Source organism: Carcharodon carcharias, chromosome 19, assembly GCF_017639515.1.
Source record: "Carcharodon carcharias isolate sCarCar2 chromosome 19, sCarCar2.pri, whole genome shotgun sequence".
Classification (NCBI taxonomy): domain Eukaryota; kingdom Metazoa; phylum Chordata; class Chondrichthyes; order Lamniformes; family Lamnidae; genus Carcharodon; species Carcharodon carcharias.
The window spans coordinates 43,390,132-43,412,741 of record NC_054485.1 but is presented as its reverse complement, the minus strand read 5'-3'; the positions used below and the strand labels follow the sequence as shown (position 1 = coordinate 43,412,741).

Below are 22,610 nucleotides of genomic sequence, written 5' to 3'. Positions count from 1 at the left end.
TATGCATAGTCACATGTTAATTGACTGAGAGAATATTCTGGAACCAGCCTACATGGAGCTAACAGCTCCATGCATTATCATACCTTGGCTCTGTAAATAGTTAAAGGTTAACAATAAATGGTTCATATTTAAATATACAAGTCTCAAGATCTCATCTTTGAGACACCTAAAGAACCCATATTAAAACAACTACCAGAGGGATGTGGTGACTAACATAGATGCATTCAAGGAGAAAGGAGATAACCACAAGAGGGAGAAAAGCTGGAAGATATGTTGATGGGGTATATGAGAGGAGGCTCGTGTGAAGCATAAAAACCAACATAGACCTGTTGGGCTGAATGGCCTATTCCTGTGCTGTAAATACTTTGCAGTAGTATGTAACGCATGGTGAAGAGAGTGGCATGCATTTCATGTGATAATTCCTGAGAAGAGTAAATTTTAATACAATTCTTTTTGGGTGTCATGGTATCTATCGTTTAAGAACTCACTGTGCTGAACAAACGAAAAGAAAATAAATGACCGAATGTTTGAATTTACCAACAATTTCTCTGTATAATTACAAATATATGAAGGAAGTCAACAATGAAATCCACTTGTGATATTGCTGCTAGTAGGTTATGTGTCATGTAACTCTGGGCTATTTATCCATTTCCTGTATTCACTCACCACTCATCCTGTATACAGCATGGTAGTTCTTACTCAATGTTCAGGTGTGCAGCAGTAACTTCTTGCAATGCTGATGACATGTGTTTCTGTCACAGGCCGAGGTAAAGTCAAAGGAAGAAAAGGCAAACAGAAACCGGGGAAGAAAGACAAACAACAGAACAAAGAAAGTGGCAACAGGCAAAGCAAGAAGGAAAACAAGCCTGGGAATAAGAAAAAGAAAGGGCAACAGGGGAAGACCCTTCCTGCAACAACCCCCGTCACCGTTCAATAGCAGCCTTATTTCAACGCAAACACTTCAATGCTGAAACATATAAGTCGGCTTTTCTGAACTGGAGCGTTGCTACAGAGAAGAATAAATACAAGGCTCTTGTTTCCCTAACTGTTTAAGATAAGAAGTGAAGTTATTGTTTTGAGGACTTAAGTAACAGAGATCCATTGCACCTGGCTTCAGTGTATATCTGAAAATGGAATGAAATGGGAATTAAATAGTTCAGTGGATCTTTCAGAGGACGGTGTTAGGAACTTTCATCAAAATGATGACTGAATATTGTAGAGCAGGTCAACTGCAGAACTGGAGATGACTGTTTCTGGGGGAGGGGAGAATGACTGACAAAAAGGCTTCTGGAAATGTGCAAATATTTCTGCACCAATTTTGGGCAGTTGGTTCCTGCATTGATTGAAAGATGTAAACTTAATTTCCTGACAGAATGTTAGAATTATGCATCATTAAACTGCTTTAAAATATATTTCAAATGAAAATAAGGCAATAAAAACATATAACAATTTGTAAGTGATTAATTATTACAATGGTTACCTTATAATGGATCTTGTTTTCTTTGGTGCCACAACTGCATGTTTTTGTGGGCTGAGTTTTCTATATGATGTTGAAATTCAAAGTGGCTGTAATCCTGCAGAGCTTGGTAACTGATTTGAAGGTGTCAAATCACAACCACTTGCCCCAGACCTCCATACTAAGAAAAATATTAAAACTGTAAAATGGTTATTGACTATTCCAATGCTCTCCCAGCCTCCATCAACTTGAGCTCTTCCAAAGCTCCACTGCCGTATCCTAACTCCTATCCAGCCACGTTCATCCACCACCCTTACTCTTACTGACACACATTGGTTCCTGGTTCAACAATGCCGCTATCTTCAAACTCTCATCTTATTTTCAAACCCCTCCATGGCCTTGTCCCTCCCTATCTTGTACAGCCCCACAGCCCTCTAATATTTCTTCGCTCCTCCAATTTTGGCCTCTTGAGCATCCACAACTTTCTTCGGTGCACCACTGGCAGCCATGCCTTCAGATGCTGAGACATTAAACTCTGGAATTTCCTCCCTAAACCTTTCCACCTCTCTATCTCTGGCTTTTCAGATCCTCCTTAAAACCCCGCTGTTTGACCAAGCTTTTTCACCTGTCCTTTTGTCTCCTTACATGTCTCATTGTTAAGTTTTGTTTGATATCGCTTCTGCGATCAGACATTTGACTACGTTAAAAAGTGCTACTTAAATGCAAGTTGTTGTTATTGAGCTGTGATAGCGAAGCTCATGCTAAGACTACTTGTGAATTTCCCTGCACACTAAGGTGAGGGTTGTCAGTATTGGAATCCAGAACTATTCCATATTTTGCACCATAAGAATAAACCACCTGCTAGTCGCAAAATTTGAGCCAACTGATGCTAAACTCTTGAGAATTTCTATGCTGTAAACTGAGACCATGGAACACTGTTCTAATGGCTCAAACTCAAGTCAAGGAGTCTTACAACTTTCAAACAGTGTGAGTTTCAATTCCACTCATGCCCAGATGATTTTCACAGGCATTGTGCTCCTCAGTCATCCTTCTCATTCATATAAAGGAATACTAATTACTGCCGCAGTATGTTTCAAAATTATGTTTTGAATGATTGAATTGGCATGTCCCCCTCTTCTAATGAGTACTAACAATAACATCATTGTGGTGTCTACAACCCAGAGCCCATGACCCCAGTGTGTTTCAGATTTTTATTTTATAGTTGTGAAATTTGAGACCTATAACATTTGGTTAAATTTTATGTCTCAAAGATTCTTCTTAAACAATCAACAACATATGAAGCTGTTGCTGAAGGATTTGACAGCACAAGGAGTAGAGGAGAAGCTTGTTTGAATGCCCACAACCAACCACACTGGCTCCATCACTAGATTAGGTGCTCTATGTGGAGAGAGAAATGGAGCTAAAGTTTCAGGTCAATGACTTTCTGTCCAAAAGGTTCTGATGAAAGATCATCAACCTGAAATGCTGACTTTGTTCCTCTCTCCACAAGTGCTGTCCGACCTGCTGAGCACCACCCCACCCCCCCACCCCGCATTTCCTGTTTTCTGAATTCCAGCTTTTCTATCACAAGTTTGTTCATCTGCTTTCACATCAAGAACTTTGGCAAAGGTTGTGATTGGAGGAGCAGCTCTATGCAGATCTCTCATTGAACTTTTCCATAGTTTGAAAACCAGGTCCGCAGGCTGGACACAGAGGCTTGGAGGGACGGATTGTGTATCTAGGAAGCTAGAAAACCTGATTAATTTTGGCCCCAAAAGTTTCTGACGATCAGTTAAGACAATTTTTGAGACTTGTTAGCACTATGTAAGCGATAGTGATCTGTCGACACATTTTAATAATTATTTTTTTCCTAGAATTGAGCAAGAAATGCCTCCATTGTAATAACTTGGAATCTGATCTCTGACTTGCTGTTGAAATCAAGTGAGATTCGTGCAAAGTAGCATTGTGCAAATAGGATCTGAGTCCCAATTCTGAGGCACAAAGGCCAGAATTTTCAGCTCGGCGAGTGGGGGCAGGGCCTGCTCACGAGGCGTAAAATGATGCACAGTGATGTCACAGAATCACAGAACCACACAGTGCAGAAGAGGCCCTTCAGCCCATCGAGTCTGCACCGACACATGAGAAACACCTGACCTAACTACCTAATCCCATTTACCAGCACTTGGCCCAACACCTTGAATGTCATGGCATCCCAAGTGCTCATCCAGATACTTTTTAAAGGATGTGAGGCAACCTGCCTCCACCACCCTCAGCGCATTGCAGACCATCAACACCCTCTGGGTAAAAAAGTTTTTCTGCACCTCCTGCCCCTCACCTTGAACTTGTGTCAGGCAGGCTTTCAGTATGGTAAGCCAGCTGCGCGCCCACCAAACTGTCAAAGGCCTATTAAGGCCAAATAAATATCAATTAAAGTAATAAACGGAGCTGCCCGTTCAACCTTTAGGTTGGCGGGCAGGCGAAGAGCCCAGGCAGCCTTTGCATTTTTTATGGAACCTCATCCACGGGCGGGATGAGGTTTCCTGAAGGGTTTATAAATTAAATAATTTTTTTCATTAATGTTCCTTGACATGTTCCAGCTCATGTGACACTGTGGCACCACTGTGCCCCAGGGAGATTTCTGCGCTCTTTTGCGCACATGCGCGATAAAACGCAGGCCCTGACTCAGGGAACCCCCTCCCCCCCACCCCCAGCCCGCACAGGGAGCACTCAGCGCTTCCGGGCCCCCCCACGTAAAATGGTGGCACAGACCCGATCAGGGATACCAATTGGGTCCATGCCCGCCCCTGCCCACCCCCGCACAACGGGGGGAAATTTCTCCACAAAGTGATTTTAGTTAGTCGCAAATGGCCTGTGACTTTGCCCACAGTGAGTTATTGGATATAACTCTCTTTTAACATACGAGATGCTAAAAGAGTTGGGGGAGTCTTTAAAAGCTCCCTGTGGGGGCTGTAACCAGGTAATGGAGCAAAATTGAATGGGAAATGCTGACAAAATAATATAGGACCATGGGACTTAGGAGCAGTTGTAGGTCTCAAGGCACTTCAAGCCTGCTCCACCATTCAATAAGATCATGGCTGCTCTGATTGTAGTCTCAACTCTATTTCTTGTCTGCCTCCCATAACCTTTGACTCCCTTGTCTATCAAAAATCTGGCACAGCCTTGACTGATCCAGCCTCCACTGCTATGTGGGGAGAGAATTCCTCTGACTGATGACCTGCTGGTAAAAAAAAAATATCCGCTTCTCTGTCTTAAAAGGGAGGCTTCTTATTCTTAATCTGTGTCCCTGATTCTACCCTCCTTCACAAGAAGAAACATCCTCCCAGCACCTACCCTATCAAATCCCCTCAAGATCTTATATGTTTCAATAAGACCACCTTTCATTCTTCTAAACTCCGGTGGGTATAGACCCAACCTGTTCAACATTTCTTCATAAGATAAGCCCCTCATCTCAGGAATGAATCAAGTGAACTCTGTCTGAACTGCCTCTAACACAATTATACCTTTTGTTTTCAAATAAGGAGACCAAAACTGTACACAGTACTCCAGGTGTGGTCTCACCAAGGCCCTGTACAGCTGCAGTAAAACTTCCCTACTTATATATTCCACGCCTCTTGCAATGAAGGCCAACATTCCATTTGCCTTCCTAATCATTTGCTGTACCTCCATACTAACTTTTTGTGATTTATGTATCAGGACACCCAGATCCCTCGACACTACAGAGTTCTGCAATCTCTCTCAATTTAAACAGTGTACTGCTTTTCAATTCTTCCTGCTAAAGTGGACAAGTTCAATTTTCCATGCCATACTCCATCTGCCAACCATTGTTATATAATAATAAGAATTGACAGTAAAATGTGCCCAATGCTAAGAACAATAGGGAGTATGTTTTATGGTCAGGAAACATATGCCTATTTATAGTATGTAGATGCTTCATTGTTGATCAATGTTTGTGAACATTTGAAAACAACAGTTAGATACTGAGCAGCACAGCTATCTCTGTGAGTATATGTATTTGAAATAAATAAGCACAACATGGGGTCTGAAGACTGAATGGGAATTTCTGTAAAGCAGTGAAGGAATATTAAAACTGGAGGTAAATGGAGAAAAGAAACAACATTAAGGAAGAATGGTAGGATCTAAGTATTTACTATGAAAGAATCAAGTGTAACAATCAAAGGGAGTAAAAATCGATAAGTCAATTAATAGGGTATATTTTTGTGGCTGGTAAGCTTTTTATTTTGTTCTTATATAAACCAATAAAGTAGGAAAGTACTGGAGCTTGAGGGTTGAGTTGGACTTAATCGGCCGGCCTAACAGAAACCCAATCAAACTCAAGATTTCGTGACACAGCTGCAGAAGGGTCAAGAAGATAAACTAGGGAAAATGCTGCTCTGAATGCTTTCAATAGTGGGGATTTAACTTTGGCATGAGGAGATCCCAGCTGGTCTGAATAAAACTCTGTGGCAACAAGGAAGGGAAATTTATTGTGAATTGCTGCAGCAAAGTAAGGGACAGAAACATGCCCAGAAATGATGTGCAAAATCAGTTAGCATTTGTCGCCTATTGTTGTTCAGAGGTTACGAAGGAGCCCTGAATCCAAAGTCCAGAATTTTGCAGTGAAACTTGAGATGATGAAATCAATGAAACGAATATGAGGTGGGTTCTATATCAAGCAGGTGAAGCATTCCCCAGATTTCTTGCCCATGTGGTGAAGATGAGAATTGGCTCCAGTGTTTTTTACAGGAAATTTGCTTGATGGACCAAATGGCCTTTTCTCATTTCAAGTTTCCTCATATGATTATTTTTTTAGGATATAAGTTATCAAAGGCTGATTTTCATCTATAAGTGTAAGATGGAATAAAATCTAGTCCTTATCATGATTGAGTGTTCACATATCCTCATTCTGTTCAATGGATAATTTTCCAGATGGAGGGAGCATAGTAGTGGTGGGAGCAGAAGATTTCCCTCTTCCACCCCTATTCTGGGGCCTCTCTTGTGTCCCTGGTTAAGCTTATGTGCTGCTGCAATCCTCAATCCTGTTCTTATTATCTTCAGACTTGATTATTCCAATGCTCTTCTTGTTTGATTCCTCCATCCTCCATAAACTTGAACTAATCCAAAAATTCTTATTCTAACTTGCACCGTCCTGTTCACCTGATCCTGTGCTTTCAGGCCCTATGGTTTCTAACCTATAGTCTGCAGCATTTTGATATTAAAATTTTCAACCTCCTAATCAAATAACTCTGTGACCTTGCCCCTCCCTCCTTCTGTAACCTCCACTAGCACTACAGCTCTCCAAGAAGTCTGGTTTTCTCCAACTCTAGCATTCTCCACTTACTATGCCTCACTATTAGTGGATATACCTTTAGCCATCTAAGCCCTAAGCTCTAGAAACCCCCCTTATTTCACCTCTCTCTGCTCCTTTAAGATATTTCATTAAACCTACTGCTGACCCATCTATTAGTCACTAATCCTTTAACTAAGTTTCAACTTTTGCACGATTTGCCCAGTGAATGGCCTTTGGATGTTTTACCTGATGAAAGGCACTATATGAATGCAGCTTGTTGAAGATGACTGAAAAGGACTGGAAAATTAAAGGAAAATGCTACTGTGGGAAGAACAAAATTCTAAAAGCCTTTAGAAAGATTTAAAAATGTCTATCCGCTCATAAGATATAGTAGAGAACAGGGTTGCTCAACCTACGGTCTACAATCCGTCCCTCCAAGCCTCTGTATACAGTCTGGTGTATCGGACCTGGTATTCAAATTATGAGCAAGTCCAATGAGAGATCTGCAAAGAGCTGCTCCTCCAATCACAACCTTTGCCAAAGTTCTTGATGTAAAAGCAGATGAACAAACTAGTGATAGAAAAGCTGGAATTCAGAAAACAGGAAATGCTGTGGGGGGGAGGGGGGGGGTGGGTGCTCAGTAGGTCGGACAGCATCTGTGGAGAAAGGAACAAAGTCAACTTTTCAGGTTGATGATCTTTCATCAGAACCTTTTGGACAGAAAGTCATTGACCTGAAACTTTAGCTCCATTTCTCTCTCCACACAGAGCACCTAATCTAGTGGTAGAGCCAGTGTGGTTGGTTGTGGGCATTCAAACAAGCTTCTGCTCTACTCCTACGGCCTACAATCCATCCCTCCAAGCCTCTGTATCCAGCCTGCAGACCTGGTGTTCAAACTATGGGCAAGTTCAATGAAAGTTCTGCAAGGGCCTGCTCCTCCAATCACAGGCCTTTTCTCTCCCACATTTGCTGCTGATAATTCACAAATTCAGGCGAGAAACAGTCTGTGATTGGAGGAGCAATGAGCAACATGAAGATGAGCGGCTTCTCTTTTGTTTCCAGAGCATGCAATCTCTCTGCCTTTGGCCATGCCATCTCTCTGTTGCCCTCCTGCACAGGCAAGAAAGGAGCACATCCTCAAGATGGCAGAGAAGGCCGGGGAGGCCTTCAGTACAGTCGCAGCAACAGCACCCACCTTGGGAAGCTGGAGTCTCCAACAGAGCTAAGTGAGGAAGTGCATCTCTTCACAGCAGCCCAAATATCTCCTCAGTAGGGGTAAGACGTCCAAACCTTTCAGGCCCTGGTGGGGAGTGAGTGAGTCTGTGGGAGTCTGTGTGTGAGTGGGTGTGAGTGTGTGTGAGTGGGTGAGCGAGTGTGAGCGATTGAGTGTGAGTCCAGGTGAGTCTGAGGGTGAGTCTGTATGAGTTCTGTGTGAGTGCGTGGGTAAGAGCAAGAACCCTGAGTGGAGTGATCCGGACACACACACATACTCTTCCCCTCCTCCTCCCCCCTAAAAAACCTACCTGCAAAGGAGGCCAGGAGAGAGGGAATACACACAAAATTGAAAGGCCCCCGCTCCCAACTCCCAGCCTTGTATGAATTCCACTGAGGCCAGCATGGAGTGTGTGCCACCAGGGGCGAACACAAGGTCAGCGTCAGTTAAGCCCAACTCCTTAGCTCAACGCTGAAACCCGCTCCTTCTTTGCTGACCAGGACTTGGGACCGAGCCTGTCTGTCTAGCTCTGCATTTTAAGCAAAAGGACAACAAAGGTTTTATTGAATCAACTACTGCTACTTGGCACTTATTGGTCATTTTTACTAATTACTCATTTTTGTTAATTATCAATTCATTGCTTTGACAGTGTTTGTTTTTTAATTCAATTTTAATATTGTGCCAAACCTTATCTTGCTGACATTCACTCATTGGCCCCTTAAGTGAGAAAAAAATTGAAATGTGGTCCCTCACGTGAAGAGATTAGACAAGCCTGATAGAGAACAATAAAGCGAAAGGAACCTTATTTGCAGACTTAAGCAATGACTGGCCAGTACTGTCGTGGGTTCACTCAGTGCTCTGGTGGATGTTATCACCCAGTACCTTTACAGCAGATAGCAATACTCAACATTTGGCTTTCTAGCAATCCAAAATGTTTGAATGCGCTTCTGATAGCTGACGACAGCTAAATGCAACATTTCCTCTAAATATGGATGGGGATATCTTGGCGAGTGTAGCTTTATTAACTGATGATTACTTTGGACGTCTTTCAATGCATTACCAATGTTTGTGATTGGGGTGTACCTGAAGAATCATTGATTATAATGGTCAGTGAGGCCTCCCCTTTTATTTTACACTCCATGGTGCATCTGTCACAATCTACCTTAACAAATGGAACCTTGCCTGTACTAATCATCTAAAGTGAGATGTGTGCACCTTTGCAAATGTGAGTGTGAGGCTATTAGGGCACAGAGCCTGTGATAGGCTGCTATCCTGTCAAGAGAGGCTGTAGGTTGAGAGGTGTCGCTCAACATCAAGCATGGCTGACCTGGAGACTCTCCTGCTCTTACTGCCAGCCATAGCATATTGGAAGAATTTACAGGTTGATAATCAACCTGCTTCAGTCATGCTCTGAACATTGCCACCAAGTCTTAATGTGAACTCTAAGACTCTTAAACTCTTAGACTCAAATCAGAGTTTCTGGCTCAGAGGCAGAGACACTACCCACAAGACCTATCTGAGAACTTAAGTGCAAGAGAGTGACCACTGGCCAGAAATGAGCTCAGAATTACTTTGATATTCTCCATTCTGGCACTTTAAACTAACTTGCATGCAACACAGCAGCAATAGGCAACCAGCTGCATAGGTAGCCTAACATACAGGCAATAAAAGAAATGGGAGGTACCATAACCCTGCTGTGAATAATTTACCATGTGATAATCATGCTTCAACCTGTTTCAGGTGGAAGCTTCATTGACACCATCCCCCCACCCTTCCCCAAAGTCCACTGGAAATGTGTACCTTGTGCAAAAAGTACAGAGATCCAGCATTGTGAGTTTTTATCTCTTTCTCCAACCACTTCCATCCTGTGAACAGATCCAGTTGGAGCATTACCAACAGGAAAATCCTCCCTATGATGTTTCCACACTCTCAAAACAGTCACACTTGTCCCGACATGCGACTTTTTGAACTTTGGCAGAATAAACACAGACGTGTCTTTCCATTCCAGTGCAGTAGAGGATTTCACATGGCAACAATAGTGTGTGGAACATAGGAATAAGGGAGGGCATTCAGCCAATTGAGTGTGTGCTATCCTTCAATTAGGTCAAAGTTATCCTATGTAGTGATGTGGTTAGTGATGTAATGATGTTACCAAATCACATATCATATCTATCCACAATTCTTTTTGACAACTACAGGCAGGATTTTCCATCGCCGCCCGCTGCTGGCATCGTCATACCAAAAGTCAATGAACTTCTGGCTGGGTTGCCAAATCTTTGGTGGCAGTTCCCACCATGACAGGGCCAGAAAATCCCAGTCTATGCCTTTCTGTAAACAGACTATAATTATTTACACTGCACCAAGTTTACAATGCAATCCTACCCACTTCTATCAACTCGCAAGGGACTTTTTGAGACAATCTAGTCCTACTTGATCCCGGTATTTATTCTGCTCATAGATCATCCCAAAATGATAATGGCGTCTATTTAATATTAAATGTTTTATGTTCAAAGGGCCAAGTATCATGAAAGACCTCCTGTGGTGCTATTCTGTCATCTTTTCCTGAAGATTCTGCTTATAGATGTGCAATCATCATTTATTAAAATATGCATAAATTGTAACATTTGTGATCAATTAGTCATGAAGAAATACTAATAGGATGGTTAGTCATCTGCAGTATCATGCAGTCTCAACTAGTGTAAGCATAAAAAAGTTGCTCTTTTAAGAAATGTGATCTTATCAAAGGAGACATTATAGTCATAGTAATAGATTGTGACATACAAACAATTGATCTTTTTTTAAAATTAATGTCATAAGACAAGACATAATAAACTTTTCAAGGTTACCTGCAGAACAATCTCAGAAGTGTGAGGTAGCAAATATTCAAGTAAAGTCTGCAAAGGGTTCCCTCTGCAAATCTTTTCACACATCCTACAGCAGCATTACCACTCAACCTGGGGCCATCATGAAGCTATAAACTTCCACCTCCCATCTGTCTCTACCTGTTCTTTCCCCAAACCCCTTTTGGATGTGCTAATGTGATATTCACCCTGATGTCCTCTCCACTACACTCTCAATCCTCTCAAGAACGTTATTCCTTTTTGTTCCTCGCTTCCCTGACCTACTTTAGAAATTCCCTCATCCATGTTCCCACAGATCCATAACCTATCCCCTCCACCTGATGTGCTTTACCTTGAATCTATATCGAGTGTCTTCAACTCTGTGTATTTCAGCAGCTTTTTTCTCAAATGCCTAGTCCAGTTCCAACTCTTCTCACCGTCTCCCTTTCTCCAACTCAGTTCTGACCACAACAAAAGTTGAGGCCACACGGCAGCACAGGAGAGCTCTCTTGTTTTGCTTTTTCAATAGTAAAGGCTGTAACTGCTGGAAACATATTATTTGTATGCATTATTATTAAATACTATATATTATTTGCCAATTTGATATTAAATAAATCTGCCTGCTTATTTTTTGCTCATGTTTTGACCTGATAGAATGCATATTTGAACTGCCTTCTGAAGATGAGGCCACATGTCGGCTTATGGTTCAGGAAGCTGGAATATAAATAACCAGAATTTCTGTTTGATCTCGAGGTTTCACCAGTTTCAAATGGGTATTGGATGGATAACTATATGGTCTGGCTGTTGGGTAACATGACATCGGGTTTGCTGTGCCAGCCAGCTATGCTGAACACAAGTAGTATGCCCATTGCGTAAACCCAAAAGTGCAATAGGCACACCTGAAGGAAACTGCAACAGAAAGACTAGCCAAGTGCCATTTAACATGTGACTGACCAGAGGAAGTATGATACAAATGGTTGTCCACCAATATGTTTTACATTTATCATTGTCCCAATCAATGATGTCACCCCAAAATTGCAACTCTTTCACTACTTTTAACCTTTCCCAGACTCCAACAGTTCAAAGTCAAGGGGAAATTTACAAGTTAAACTCTTTAAAGATGGTTGTACATCAAATTATTAGTTCAGAATTTCCTGGATCATACTTAGGCAGAAATTACGCCAAACTCACCAACAGACATTCACTTGAAAATTTAGATTACATTTGACTATGCCAGAATCTAAACAGACATGGAGCTTCTGTTAGGCCCAATCCCTGTGCTAAGTGAAAAGGAAGTTGCTCTATGATTAATTTAAGTGTACTATAATATTTAAATGTAGCTGTAAAACAGGAGCAGGAATTTCCTTGAAGCTGCTCCCACTCCACCACCATATATGTGGCAAAAACGAGAGTCGTGGCATTTCAGAGTAAGTCTTTGTAAATTAAGTGCTTTGAGGTGTGATGTGGTGCTTTGTAAATGCTATCTTTTATTTTTTTTCCTTTCCTACAGAGTACACAGGAGAACATTCCTTCCCTGCTATAATGCACTCATTCCTACCAGTCAGAGAGAACTCTGTAATGTAGCCAATTGAAAAAAATGATTTAGTTTTTGTAGAAACCAAGTAGCCAGATTGGCTGGCTATTGGAACAGGCACATATTTGAAGCATTGGTAGTGAAAGTGGGAGCAGCAAACCATTTCGGAAAGGAAATCCTTCAAGCAGGGAAATTATTTAATTATTTCTGCAAACCTTTTGAGCTATTGCATATGCTTAAAAACACCAGTGTTCACCAATGTGTGAACATAACATTTGATGTCACCACTCTTATGTCAAGGTGTCAAGATTTAAATCACAAAGAACACTCAGGTGCCTTTTGCTGAACTTACCTTAGTGAAGGCAGAGCATAGGATTTATTAGCTGAAAAGGTAGGAATACACACTGTGCTTTGGCATAGACACCTCCCAACCAAAATGGGAGCAAGCACTGTTTGTATGATAGTTAATAGTGCCTCCGGTTTTTATGGTGAATCATAGATTCTGTCCTTGTGGATGGACTCCTTGCCTCCAATATCAGGAGCATTTCTGTTTGCCATTTGCAGTTGATCACCATGGTTTCATCAGTCACAAAACGATAAAGTGAATGGGATGAAAAAAGTCTTGTGGATTTACTTTGACACATTTTAATGATGCTAGGTTTAAGAAAAATTAAATGTTAAGCTAGAATACCAGGTACATTTTATATAGATCCTTGCAGACAGATTTAGAGAGAGGGCCACAATTGCATGAATTTCTCAAGCATTCTTTGCACATTGACAGGGAAAGTGTTGCTAATGTCTTGTCATATTACATTGTTGAGGTTAAGAGAGAGATAGGTGATGGATATTAATTGAGCACATATAAATAGAGAATAGCTGGGACACAGGGTTGAGTGCGAGGAGAGCTGTGAGACTGAACAAGTCAATAAACTCTCTCAATAAAGAAAAGCTTGGTGTCTTGGCTTCGGCTCCACCAGCTGGCTAGGATTCTGTTAACCTTATACATGAATAGTTTGCAAACAATACCAAAGATAATTGTTTCTGTAAAGAACTTGAGTATTGCTGAAAAAAGAGACATGTCAAAGCTTTTCGGCTTGCACTCACCAGGACCCTTCACAAGAATGCCAGTATAAAGGGAAAACAACAATTTATGCTGCATGAAAAGAGAATGCTGATTGGTGGGCAAGTGGACTCTGCTTAATAGAAGCATTGCCATGGAGAATGCACCATTGATGGTGACTGACAGTTAACTGCCAAGTATTGTTTGAAATTTAAATCAGGCCCTGAATGGTCAAGGCATTGCCCTGTGGAATGAGTCAGCAAATGGCTGTCACTTATTTTGAAACAAGCGCTATGTGTGTCCATGTTCTTTCCATCTGCAAAGAACAGGGCCCTGTGTATTAATATATGTAGCTTCCATTACATGCAAATGTACCACACTGTGAGCCTGAATGACAATCTTAAATTGCTTGTAAGCGTAATTTTGGCAGATAGAGGATTACTTAGCAAGTGTTGTCCAATTGTAGAATCACATCTTATATTGGACACTGTGTTTTGAGTTTTGCAAACACAGTCTGGTTGGGTATGTTTTGTACCTTGCCCATTGCAAACAGTGATATGAACCACCAGTCTTTGGGACATAAGGTTTACATACCTAGCTTCATACTGGCGCTGAAATTCTTATACCACGTTACTCAATTGTGTGATAGGCAGAACATCATTTTGACTTGATGGTAGCATCCTGTTAGTAGTGAATACCAATCATGTTGCTACTGCATAAAAACCTTTGAAATAGAGCAGTCAAAAGAACTCCCCTTCCTTGACTTACTAGTTGAGAAATCTGTCATGGGGTTCTCTACCACGGTTTACCACAAGCCTACCTTTACTGGTCAATTCCTGTGTAGGGATTCTTATAGTTCAACATATAATAAGATTGGTTGTATTGGCAACCCTGTAAATCAGGCCCGAGCCATTTGCTAACCATGGAAGCTTGTTGCTGAAATAGGGTGCATCAAAGACATCCTGTGGAATAATAGCTAAACTGATCGGATCATTTTGTTCTGCTTATCACCCAAACTCAGGAATGGGTCTAAAGTCATCACTTTCAACCCTGAAAAGTGCTCAGTCTACCTCAGATTATCCTGGAAGGACAAGGTAACTCAAAAGTTTGAGCAACAGGTGAAGCTAGCTGTTTGACACTGCTACTATGTAGTAGCAACATAAGTGGTTTTCACCACTAACAGGATGCTGCCATCAAGTTAAAAAGACGTATCACACAATTGAGTAACGTGGTATAAGAACTTCAGTGTCAGTGCAATAATAGGTATGTAGACCATATGTCCCAACAACTGGCAGATCATATCAACAGCATGTCCCAGCCACTGTTTGCAATGGGCAAGGTACAGATCCAACCAGCTCATGCTTGGAAAACTCGGAACATAGTGTGCAACATTGGATGTGATTCCACGATTGGACAACATTTGCTAAGTAATCCTCAATGTGCTAAGAATTATGCTGACAACCAATTTAAGACTGTCAGTCGGGCTTGCAGTGTGGTGCATTTGGTGCATGGGAAGCTACATATATTAATACAGAAGGCCCAGTTCTTTGTAGACAGAAAGAACATGTATGCACATTGTGCCTGTTTCAGATAAACAAAGTAAGTGACAGCCATTCACTGATTCATTCCTCAGGGCAATGACTTGACCAATCAGGGTCAAGCTGCCTGGATTAAATTTTAAGCAATGCTTAGCAGTGATCTGTAAGTCACCATCACTTGTGCATTCTCCATGACAATGCCTCTAACAAAGTCCACTTGCCAACCAATCAGCACTCTCTTTTCATACACTATAAATTGTTGTTTTCCCCACCTATTGGGATTCTTGTGAAGTGTCCTGTTGAGTGCAAGACAAAAAGCTTTGATATGTCTCTTTTTCAGCAACAATTGTTTTTGCTGCGAATTTCATATCAGATGCATGAATACTCTGACAATCTATTTCCAGGACTGTAAGATGTAATGTTGAAATGGATGGCTGAGTTGACCCTGCTTCCCAAATGTGCAAGCGCTTTCATGTTAAACCCCAGGATCAAAGTGTAGAAATTACATATAAAGTGACAACAATGGTATAGTCCTGGAAAACACATGAATCTCAGTTGGACAGTTAAGATTCTGTATTCAGATGGAAACACTTCATGACTTAGCAGCACTCCCCTGGACTGATTATTAGCCTTAACCTTTCTGTATCATCTGATAGTGATTCGGCAGGTAACAGAAACCATACCAACTGGAATAGACATTCTGCATGGAAGCCAAAGGCTGGGAATGGAAAAGTGATGCATGCAAGAACTGTGAAGCCCCAGACTGACAACCTAGTTTAGGACGGGCAGAATCGTTGTGTCAATAAGGATTGATCGACTGTTCAATTGAGAAGTTCCCTTAAGAGTAAAGCACCATTTCTGTTTATCTTCTGAAGTAGGGATGTGGGGAAAGATTTATAATCTGTATAGATGTGGCAAAATTGTAATCACATTCATTAAGAATACATTTATCAATTTTCTATACTTGGCACACAGAAGGAATATTTCCCATGATGAATGAGAGCTGGGAATACAACCAATTTGCAGGCTGTGACTGAATATCTGCTTTTTCTTATATAGAGCAGTAGAGGGAGCTCTTGCTCCAACTGTCAGTAATGGTGTTTTCGTTCTTCCTGGTCAGAGGTCAGCCAGCTTGTGGTGCTTTTTTACATACATATTTCTTGAGTTATTTACCATCTCTTAAATCAGACTATTTTATTGTTATTATCACAAATAGAAAGGAGCTGGTTGACAGATAGACAAAAGAATTGTTCTCAAAAAGACTAGAAAATAACTGCAGATGATTATTTGACCAAGGATTTTTCTCTATTTATGTGTGCAGATTGATGTGTGCAAATAAGAAGTGATTTCAGGTGGGAAATGTTGGCAATCACTGTATTCTCATTGTGTTGCTTCACTTCACAAATTTGAATATCCAGACTGTCATCATTTGCTCCTTGGATTGTATGTATTCCTTTTTGGTACAAATGTGCAGTTACATTGCAATTTTAACATTGCAAAGCATTCCAAAGCATGTCAGATGGAGATGGGAGAGGAATAGAGCTGGGCATGAATTTGGACACCAAGAAAGGATTTGGAAGATAATTAGGGGAGGTGAGTAAAATTGAGGTAATTTTTTTTAGCCATTGAATGTGGGAAGGATTCATGCAAGGCCGAGGAGTTAAAGAAGGGAGACTCTGCCAGTGATGATTAAATTAATGAGTATTATTTGGTTGCTAGCATTTCCCACATTAGAATTGAAATTTAAAATATTTCTTCTGTCCTTTCAGGAAAGAGCAATGGTTTCAGTGAATCTGGATAGGTGTTTTAACAACTGCTTAGAGTGGCACCATTATCCTCAGCCAAGAGATTGGGCAATTATCCCATCAATCATGTCTGGAGACTACTGTTAAAGTGACTGAGACTGATTTTATGCACATAATTTACATGTGACGACTCCCCACTCACTGAAGTTTGCTGGACAAATCACCCTGGGCTGCATCTTACCTATGTCGGGTGGGCTGGTTGGGAGCGGGCGGGGGAGGGTGCGGAGCCAATCACCGCCTGCGATTGGCTGCACGCTGCCATTTTACGCGGGTGGGCCAATTAAGACCCTCCCAGTGCAATACGCGGCCGCTAGCGCTCAGCGCTACCTGTGCAGGTGAGGGGAGGAGGGAGAGTTGGGGCTTGCGCTCTTTCGCATGCATGTGCGCAAAAGAGTGCAGAAATCTACCTGAGGCATGGAACTGCCTCATGAAATTAAGTTGACAAAAAAATGTTGTTATAAATAAAGTAAAAAATTATTTAAACATGTCCCCTCATGTGACAGTGTTACATGAGCTGGGACATGTTTGTCAAGTTCACCAAATTTATTTATTAATTTTCTAAAAGCTTCAGGAAACTTCATCCCGTCCGCGGATGAGGTTTCCTGGAAAATGCCAAGGTCGCTTGGGCTCTTTGCCTGCCCGCCAACCTTAAGGCAGTGCATTCCAGATCGTCACCACCCTCTGGGTAAAAAATTTTTTCTTCACATCCCCCCTAAACCTCCTGCCCTTCACCTTGAACTTATGTCCCCTTGTGACTGACCCTTCAACTAAGGGGAACAGCTGCTCCCTATCCATCCTGTCCACTCCCCACATAATCTTGTACAACTCGCTCAGGTCGCCCCTCAGTCTTCTCTGCTCCAACAAAAACAACCCAAGTCTATCCAACCACTCTTCATAACTTAAATGTTTCACCCCTGGCAACATTCTGGTGAATCTCCTCTGCACCCCCTCCAGTGCAATCACATCCTTCCTATAATGCGGCGACCAGAACTGCACACAGTACTCCAGCTGTGGCCTCACCAAGGTTCTATACAACTCCAACATGACCTCCCTACTTTTATAATCTATGCCTCAAGTGATAAAGGCAAATGTCCCATATGTCTTTCTCACCACCCCACTAACATGCCCTTCCACCTTCAGAGATCTATGGACACACACGCCAATGTCCCTTTGTTCCTCAGAACTTCCTTGTGCCATGCTGTTCATTGAATACTTCCTTTTCAAATTACCCCTTCCAAAGTGTATCATCTCACACTTATCAGGGTTAAATTCCATCTGCCTCTTATCTGCCCATTTGACCATCCCGTCTATATCTTCCTGTAGCCCAAGACACTCAACCTCACTGTTAACCACCCGGCCAATCTTTGTGTCATCCGCAAACTTACTAATCCTGCCCCCCACATAGTCATCTATGTCGTTTATATAAATGACAAATAATAGGGGACCGAGCACAGGTCCCTGTGGTATGCCACTGGACACTGTCTTCCAGTCACTAAAGTATCCTTCTGTCATCCTTCTGTCATCACCCTCTGTCTCCTACAACTAAGCCAGTTTTGAATCCACCTTATCAAATTACCCTGTATCCCATGTGCATTTGCCTTCTTTATAAGTCTCCAATGTGGGACCTTGTCAAAGGCTTTGCTGAAATCCATTTAAACTACATCATGTGTACCAGACACAACCTGTCACCTCCCTGTGAAAAATGAAGATCTTATTCGTGCAAACATCACAAAATCTCCCAAGAGCCCGTGTTGAATATTGAAAGGTGGAAATGGCTGAGGTCGGGATTTTCTGGCCCCACCCCGCTCCCAGTGGTGGGCGGGACTGGAAAAGTCGGAGCGTGGCCAAAAGTCGATTTCCCACCAGTGTAAAAGTGGATCGCAATTTTCCGCTCCTGAGTTGCATGGTGGGTCAGGTTGCCCACCCTGCCAATGGCGGGAACTGCATTTGCATCTCATGAATGCTCATTAAAAACCCAGCTCCCTGGAATCACGTCCCCACTCCAAATCAAATGGCCTCGCTGGTGGCTAATTAGACCCGCATGAAGCACCACCGGATATAATTGATGTGCGCCTGGCGAACTGCACTTCACTTGTGGCTTCCAGGTTTGTGCGTGCAGCGGTTGCTTCCCTTTCACTGCGTGGCACTCATGACTGCTCTGACTCCGCGTGCCAAGGCCGCTCAGGCAAGACCAAGGGAAGTGGAGGCACACGCTTGATTGGGGGTGGGGTTTGGGGGGTATTGCCTGGAACACAGGAGGGAAGGGGTGGACAGAGACACATGACTGGGGGGGTGGGGGGGAAGTAAAAGGAAGAGGGGAGGTAGGTTTGAGGCAGTCCTGGGACTGTGCGCACCATGCTCCAAGGTTGTGTCTGGTTCACATGTCCTGGCCCCAGTCCAGGGAGGGAGAGGACCTGTCCATCCTGTGTCAGCCATGCACAGCATGGCACTCAGGGAATGGTTAACCCCTCACACATTTGGGTCTTGTGGGTTCGTGGGTTGGTATTGGGCCGCAGGTGGCACTGTCACTGTCAGGGGAGGCTTCTGCAGCCTATAGATGGGGACCTGGTAACTAAGAGGAGGCACTCGATGGTCTCATGGGGGTGGTCCCGGTGAGTCACTGTGCATAGGGTCTCATGGCAGGGAGGCTGATATGGGGCATCGGGACATCAACCGAAAATGGTTCAGGGGAGAGGACAAGGGTATCCACAAGAATCACAATGGGCTCCAGGGTTACAGTGGGAGACAGGAGAGTGATCAGAGGGAGGGAAACTTGCCTAAGATGGTCTTCCAGAATGATAGGAGGGACCTGGACAGTCATGGGGATGAGGGGGTTGGAAGCTGGTCCATAATAGACACAGAGCAGCACCATTTCAACAGCTAATGGAATGACGCAGTTGAAAAATAACCTAGAAAAAAAATTACCAGGGGAGCGGTCTGAGGGATTGTGGGAGGAGTTGAATACCACACCTTTGGGCCAATTGATAACCCTAATAACTTCCGCTTTTGGACATGGAGAGCAAGGCTCAGCTGAGACATGTTAGGAAGACTCAACTGCTGGAGAGATAGTGTCGCAGACACCTTCACTTGCTAAGGGATATGGTGGCTCATATATTCTGCATTCTTTGGGAGGATTTGATGCTACATGCCCTGGGAGGTCATCCTTTGCCAATGGCCCTAAAGATGACCACTGCACTGAGCGTTTTTGTGAGTGGCTCGTTCCAGGGCTCCACTGGGGATCTGTGCAGAATATCACAATCCTCCACTCATAAATGCACCTGAGAGATCACTGATGCCCTGTTCAGTAAGGCACACATCTACATCCTGTTCTCCCTGGATGGAGCAAGCCAGACAGCCAGAACAGTGGGATTTGCAGTGATCTCCAGTTTTCCACAGGAGCAGGGTGTCACCGACTGCACACATGTGACTTTAAAAGCTCCCTGGCAGCACAATTGAAAAGAGCTCCTCTCTCTCAATGTTCAGCCGATCTGTGACCACCAAAAGCAGATTATCTAGGTCTGTGTGAGATATCCTGGGAGCTCGCATGCCTAATACACCTTGCATCACTCACACTTGCTCCAGATTTTTGAGAGTTGGACCATAAGTGACAAAGGCTATCCCCAAAAGACACAGCTAATGACGCCTGTTTGGCAGCCAGAGTGTGCTTCAGAGGAGAGGTACAGTGCGGCTCATCCTGCGACAGGCTCCTTGATTGAGCAGACCACTGGCATCCTGAAGATGCGTCTCTGATGTCTGGGCTGGTTGGGCTGTGCTCTCTAGTACCCTCCCCAGAGAGTCTCCCACATCATCGTGGTTTGCTGCGCTCTACACAACCTGGCGCTCTAAAAGGGGGATGAGTTGCCAGATAGAGAGATGGAGGAGCTGCACGTCTCCTCCAATGAGGAGGAGGTCACGAGGGATGACGTTGATATGGGTAATGTTGAGGCCTGAGAGGAATAGGCCATAGCACGGGCCAGATGCAGCAGGCATACCTATGATATCCTTATAGCCACAAGGTTCAAGGACGACAAAAATGAATAGCTCATGTGAGCTCTTTTACCTGTACCCTCCATGCAGGCGTGACATTAACACATTCTTTGCTATCCCCAACATCTCAATGTAGGACAGGACTAGTCAGGATGACTAGTCACCATCTTGCGTAATGATGGCCTCAACCTTGGAAGGCTAAGCAGCCTCTGGAGCATGTGGCTGTTCTATTGTGTGCTAAGAACTCCAGCAGCACACACTGTAAAGATATTAGACATGGTACAGTCTGTTAAAGCATCACACCAACATTTCACTGCTGTGGTAGTCTTTAAGAGGCAGGAGCAGCACTGCAAATCTCAGCGCACTCATGGCAGTATGCCTGGAGCATTGCAAGGCACTTCAAGGAGGACAATCATCTATCGCTTGTTCTGGCTTGAACGTCTGAGGTCTGACCTGAATCCAGACTACGATATCTCTCCACAGGCTATCCCTCATGCAAGACTAATGATCTGGCCTCATCCTCATCTTGAGTCCTCAGCATGAGATGGTGCTTCAGGACGCAGTGATCTGTCACTCTCAGTCATGGATGTGAGCCTGCGAGTCGGGTTACCGTGTGTGCACAAAGAGAGCTTCAGCAGCACCAACATCTGATTATTGATAAGCACTCATGACCCAACCATCATCTGGAAGCTTCCCCGGTCACGCCCAGCAATGCCTTGGCATCCTTGGCCCAGAAAATGTCGACACTGCATTCAGGCATTACTTAGTAACTTCATTGATAATAAAGTACACACAGTGCAGCTTTGCTCTGATCCCATTTCAGGCTGCAACATTTTCATTCCAGCAGCTTCAGATAATCATAAGGAAGCCTGGTACACTGATGACATTATGAAGAGATAACCATACTGATTGCCAATGGGAAAGTTGGCTTGGGGTTTATGTCAAGCCACACTAGCCAGACCTTCAGGTCCAAGGCAGCATCTCCCATTTAATAGGCCGGCATCAGGAGCCTAGACACACACCTTGGATCTCGCAAAGTCCTGGCCATCTAGCAGATATTGCAGGAGTCACCAAGTGCTAGCTAGGTCCATAGCTCTGCATCATGCAGGTGGAGAGTGCAAACTACTATAGGGGTGATGTTTAGCTGTATACATGATTGCAATGTACACTGCAGGCCACCATGAGCACCTAAGATCCCCGTCTATTACTTGAAATGTAACCCACACCCAAGCCTGACAGACATTAGGCTGCCATTAAAACCTATAAAACCAGTGCAGCAGTGTCAGGAGAATAAACCAAAATGCAAAATCTATACTCATGGGGGCACATGATATGATCCTCTGACACAAGGCTAAGAAGTGCAGAACCCAGCCACCATGTTGATAGAGCAAAAGGCTTTGCTCATGTAGCTGATGTGGAGAGAAGGGCGACTCACTGTAGTGAGGCTGTGTGAAACACCATAATCCTGAGGCACACAATGGGAGGTAAGTGAGGATGGGCAGCATTTGTTCCACTTGTATGACCACGGACCATTGCATTAGCGAGAAGAGCCACTCACTACATGAGAATTACAGATAAGGCAAAATATATTTAGATAAGTGCAAAGTATATACAGTGAGTGAACACCCGAGCCACCTTAGTTCTCTCAATATTTCTTATTTTTTCTTACTCTACTGCTACATCTAAGCGTATCCCCAACATCTGCAGCAGAGGTGGAGGCAGCCTGCTGACTGCTTTGCCTGGTAACCTTGTGGTAACCTTGACGGGCGCGATCTGGAGGGCCAAGGCCTGGAGATCTCTGGCCTGCTTTGGGTCTCCTGATGTGGAGCAAGTGCGCCCTCCTCAGCCTGAGGAGCTGAAGTTGCTGGG

General features: G+C 43.4%; 1 protein-coding gene across 1 annotated transcript in view; it reads left to right on the top strand.

Annotated features, from left to right (window-relative positions):
• Window positions 1-1,451, top strand: part of rspo1 (R-spondin 1) — a 211,599-nt gene extending 210,148 nt beyond the window's left edge. Inside the window, exon 5 of the mRNA XM_041213264.1 lies at window positions 762-1,451. Within this exon, the coding sequence (XP_041069198.1) occupies window positions 762-937 (176 nt within the window). The 3' untranslated portion in view covers window positions 938-1,451. The remainder of the gene's footprint in view (window positions 1-761) is intronic.
• Window positions 1,452-22,610: the final 21,159 nt, after the last annotated feature.